General features: G+C 44.4%; 1 protein-coding gene across 1 annotated transcript; it reads right to left on the bottom strand.

Annotated features, from left to right (window-relative positions):
• Nucleotides 1-3,026: 3,026 nt before the first annotated feature.
• On the bottom strand, nucleotides 3,027-4,193 carry ZNF648 (zinc finger protein 648). The gene has a single exon (XM_009892925.1). It carries the CDS (start codon nucleotides 4,191-4,193, stop codon nucleotides 3,027-3,029), a length of 1,167 nt encoding a protein of 388 aa, XP_009891227.1.
• Nucleotides 4,194-4,706: the final 513 nt, after the last annotated feature.

Consider the following 4,706-nt stretch of genomic DNA (forward strand, 5'->3'; position numbering starts at 1 on the left):
GCCTACGAGTGAGTCCTCTGCACAGCACCGCATCAAAGGGAATGGGTTCTTCCATGGCCTTTACAGATGAAAATGAGCTAACAGATACTCTGGCTACTCTGAACAAAGAAAAATTACTTCTGCTGAAACCACACACTTCAAAACCTCTCTAACAAAGCAATGCTTTAGAGCAGGTGTATTTGCTCACTATCACTTGTCCTGTTTCAGCTAGATATCGTGACTGGCTGTGTCTGTTGTGGGCTATCAGCAACTCAGACTGACCCTGTAAGAGCATCAGGGCCTGGGAGAGATTTCCAAACCTTTTAATATAATTAAAAATGTAAAGTGCACAAGTGACGATCTCCGGGTTAAATTAAGCTCCAAGGGATTTCCTGTAACTTGCACAGGAGTCAGCGGAAGTTTCTTTGAAGAGCGTTCAACACACTTTTCCCAGAAACCATCACACATTTTAATTACTTCTTTCACACATCCAAGCACTTTATATGCAAGTCAACCTTCCAGGCAAGTATCTTTTTAATAACCTTTTAGTTAAGCCTAGTAGTTTTAATTTCACCAACCATTTACTCTTCCCATTAAACAGAGCTTTGTTGAAAACACTTTCACCATTACGCTCTTACAAGTACAAATTCCACCAATTGCTACCACCAAAAAGCAGAATAACTAGATGTTCCCAATTACCACAACTGTCTAAGCAGAACAGTCACACAACATAAAGGTGTGCATAGTGGTGCAGTTTAATTGGATATTAAAAACCCCCTACGGCAAGAGCACTGCACACCAAAGGGAGAAGCAGAATGCAGAAAAGGGGAGACTATAGCTGACAACTCCAAAATGGGTTTAGAAGATGAGGGTGGAAACTTCATGCATGATAGCTTCTGGAATGGCTTTGTCACCTTGCTATCTGCCTTCTCTCTAGGTCATTTCAAATTGTGTTGAACAGCATGGTCCCTGCAGAACAGCACTGATGACCTCTCTTTGCAGATTGTTTACCCACAGTCTCCTTTCAGACAGGATTCTTTCCGCTTAGAGATCTTTCCTCTTAGAGAGGCTAAGCAGCCCTCAGATAAGACCGACCCTTTGCTAAGGGGCCCTGTCAAAAGCCTCAGAAACCTAAAATTGTACTGGAACTACCTGCAGAAGGGAATTTGGGGAAGTTGTAGCGCAGGGTCCAGAGCCATCCTGGCAGAGATACCTGCTTAACAAACGTACATCATTTCAGAGACAACATAACACATCCCTAAGAAGTGGGATGCCGATCGGTTTCCTAATATGGAGACTTCTTTGAGGAATGAAATTAAAATGACCCATTAGCGAGGTCGGGAGAATCAGTCTCCCATTCACAATCAAGCTGAAGTGTGGCTGAGGACAGCGGTTCAAAAAAAAACTCAATCTGAGCCAAGGACCTCACATCAAACACTACAGTACCCACAGCTGTAAAACACCTGCTCAGCTGTTGCATGGGTGGAAGGTGCTGAGCAGCCATCACCCATAAACAGCACCACATTTAGCCCAAGTTCTGAGACACACAGCTTGGACTTTGTGACTCCACAGAAATCCAGGGCAAGGCAACAGTTATTTTTCACCCGATGAAATATGCAAACAAACGGCACAATCTGTGCTTTACATTAAATAGGTGGTAGTAAACACAAAGGTTACCCTGAAGCTTTACTCTCACTCTGCTGCACAACTTCCTGCTGAAAAGGCAGAATGAATTAGAAAGAAATTAGTGAAATTACGGCAGCTGGCAGGGGAAAGGAAGCAAAGCTTTCCGACACGGAAAGGAAATTAGGGCTGCAACTTAAGGACAAACGGAATGCTTCTACCACAGCGGTTAACAGCAGATTAAGTGTCATTATTAAGTTTCAAAATTAAAAACCCCACTGCCATAACTAAGGCAATACATGCCTCTCGAAGTTACAGCTTTTGGGTATTTGGCAGCACCTGCCTCAGTCTGCAGGGCTAGTTTCTAGGGAAACTTTTCTTCACTAAACATTTGAATCTAAATCAAAGCAAAGAGTCTAGCAGGCACTTTGGGTAGTACTCAGTCACCTCACAGAACACAAAGCATGGTTTTGTTATGAGAAGCTTCCTTATGGGTGAAAACGTCTAAATGAAGAAGACTCCTGTGCAATGAGTAGCAAAGGTGGCTTAAATTTGGCCTTTCTGCTGCTCTTGGAATTTTGTGTTCTCAAACATTTGCTACTGTAATACACAGCTGGACAGATTTAGAGTGCACAGTTTCATCAGAGGCACAAATGTACCCAAATCTCTCACCCCACGAACATGCACCGTCATAGTGAAAATAACTCTTTCCATTATTAACAGACATTCAGCTAATCACACGAAAGGGATCAGTACTCCCTTAGATAGAAACATTTACAAAACATTTACAGCTGTTAACTGTTGAGTTTATTAAGGAACTGTTTTGTGGTTGGCTTTTTTTTTTTTTTTTTAAATAACCAACATGATACTTCCCCTCCAAATAAAAAAAAGGTAATGGAAAGAGAAACTCAGCAGAATGCAAGGAGAGAAGGGATAGAGGGACAATGCTGGACTGTTCTGACTTAGCAAAGACCCGCAACAACAGATCTCCAAACCCAGTGCCAAAGAGCCATCACACTCCAGAGGGCAGGGCCAATTTATCCAGTGAGCAAGACTGCAGAGGGAAGTCTCATAGCCCATGCATCCTTGCAACAAGCTCAAGCTGATGCATCGTCAGTTCAGCGAACTGGGACAGCGCTAGCCCATGTGAGTGCTTTCAGTCTTCACAAGTCTCACATTTCATTACTCAGTGGTAATTAGGTTATTTTTTCACACAAAGCCAGTTCAAAGCCAGTGAGTGCAATCTCTACCAGTACAGGTTCCAGAGATTGCTGTGATGTAGTGTTCCCTATCAGCCACTGCTGGGAAATAGGTCTGGACTGGCCAGAGCGCATGCGGTTGAGTGCTTTCTCCAGCCCAACTGAGCAGGCCTCGTTCAGGTAAGAAGCAACCGAGGAGACCACAATCATAAGCGAGCTTAAGAATTAAGATTTGTCCAATTTATGTGTGCGCTCGTGCCTCCGTAGGGTACCTGACTCGGTGAAGGAATGACCACAGTAATTGCAAGAGTAAGGCTTCTCTCCAGTGTGGATGCGGTGATGGCGCTGGAGCGATGCCAGCCGGGTGAACGTCCCTCCGCACTCCTCGCAATAGAAGGGGCGCTCTCCAGAGTGAGTCTGCTGGTGTCTTTTCAGCCTGAGCAGCTGGACGAACGCCATACCACATTCCTGACACTTATAGGGCTTGTCCTGCCGGTGGATCACCTTGTGTTTGGAAAGCAGGTTAGGTTTATCGAAACCTTTGCCGCACGTTGGACAGGCATAAGGTTTATAGTCGTCTTCCTCAGACTTTTGGTTTTCTGCACATGGCTGATCACTATACTCAACAGTGTGTTGGTTACGGTGCACTATTGACCACGGGTTCCTAGCCATGCCGTTTCCCAAGATCACCATGGAGCGCTCGATCTTGTGCACGTTGCGTAGGTGCCTCCAGACATCAGCCGTGCGAATGAAACCTTTGTCACACTCTGGGCATTTGTGTGGCCTGTCGCTAGAATGAATGAGCTTGTGCATCCGCAAGTTTGCCGCACGGAAGAACTCTTTGGCACAGACGGGACATCGGTACGAGTTTTCCACAAGGTGAGTTTGCTTATGTTCCTGCAGCTCCCTCATACCCTGGAAAGAGGAACCACACTTCTTGCACTGATAAGGCAAAGCTTCCTCAGAGATAGGCTCTGGGTCCTCATCAAACACATCAGCAAGAATGGTATTTTCGTTATCGTCACGTAGTCTTCTCTGTGGTTTCTTGGACCGCTCGGAGGAACAGTGCTCTAAATCTTTATCTTCACACTGCAGGTCAAACTTGGTACTGGAAGGGACAAATACCCCAGCTGTACTCTCACCTCGTTTCTGGTAGTAGGTCTCATAGGTTTCTTTCTCTTCACGCTGCAACTCCGCAGGAAGGTCCTGCTTACCTGAAGGTCCAGCAGAGTTGCAACGAGGACTGCACGTCTGCGAGTAACTCATGTCTACCTCCTTCTGGAGGCTGGATGTGTGGCCCACCTGCTTAGTGGTCTTTCTGGAAAAATTTGAATGCTTCTCACCTGTGTCACAAATGTTATTCTCAGAGTCCCAGTCCACATTCACATCCATCCTCTGAGGTGTATGCTGTGTTCATCTGCAGCTCACCCATGATGGGTACACCAAGAGCTTCATGTCTTTCATGGTAAGTCCATCTCATTCTCAGCTCTCTTTACAGTCCTCCCTAGAAAATAAAACACCTTTTTCATAAGGGATTTTTCTGATATTAACATAAGATAAAGTTCCCACAGTGATGATTTTTTCCCCGATTAAAAGAATGGAACAGACTATTAGTTATGCAGTAGCAGAAACAGTCCTCTACTATTATATATGTAGAAAATATACCTTCAGCATACAAAATACAGACAGACTACATTTAATGAAGATAAAATCTCTATCATAATCCAGTCTTCACTACAAATATAAATTGATAAATAATTTCCATTTCAAATTCACCTAAAGACGAGAAATCTGCAAAACTCTGGGGTGCAAACACTTCAGGCAAAGCCCTACACTATAGCCGCCCCCACCACAGCTCTTTTTCTGAGGATTCATGCTTAATCCTTGTTTTGATCTTGCTAAATA

The sequence above is a fragment of the Charadrius vociferus genome, unplaced genomic scaffold (assembly GCF_000708025.1).
Source record: "Charadrius vociferus isolate BGI_N301 unplaced genomic scaffold, ASM70802v2 scaffold39, whole genome shotgun sequence".
NCBI classification, from domain to species: Eukaryota; Metazoa; Chordata; class Aves; order Charadriiformes; family Charadriidae; genus Charadrius; species Charadrius vociferus.

Bases quoted from the DNA above. Each gene is read 5' to 3' on its own strand.
- ZNF648 (XM_009892925.1), bottom strand. From the start codon at position 4,193: ATGGATGTGAATGTGGACTGGGACTCTGAGAATAACATTTGTGACACA.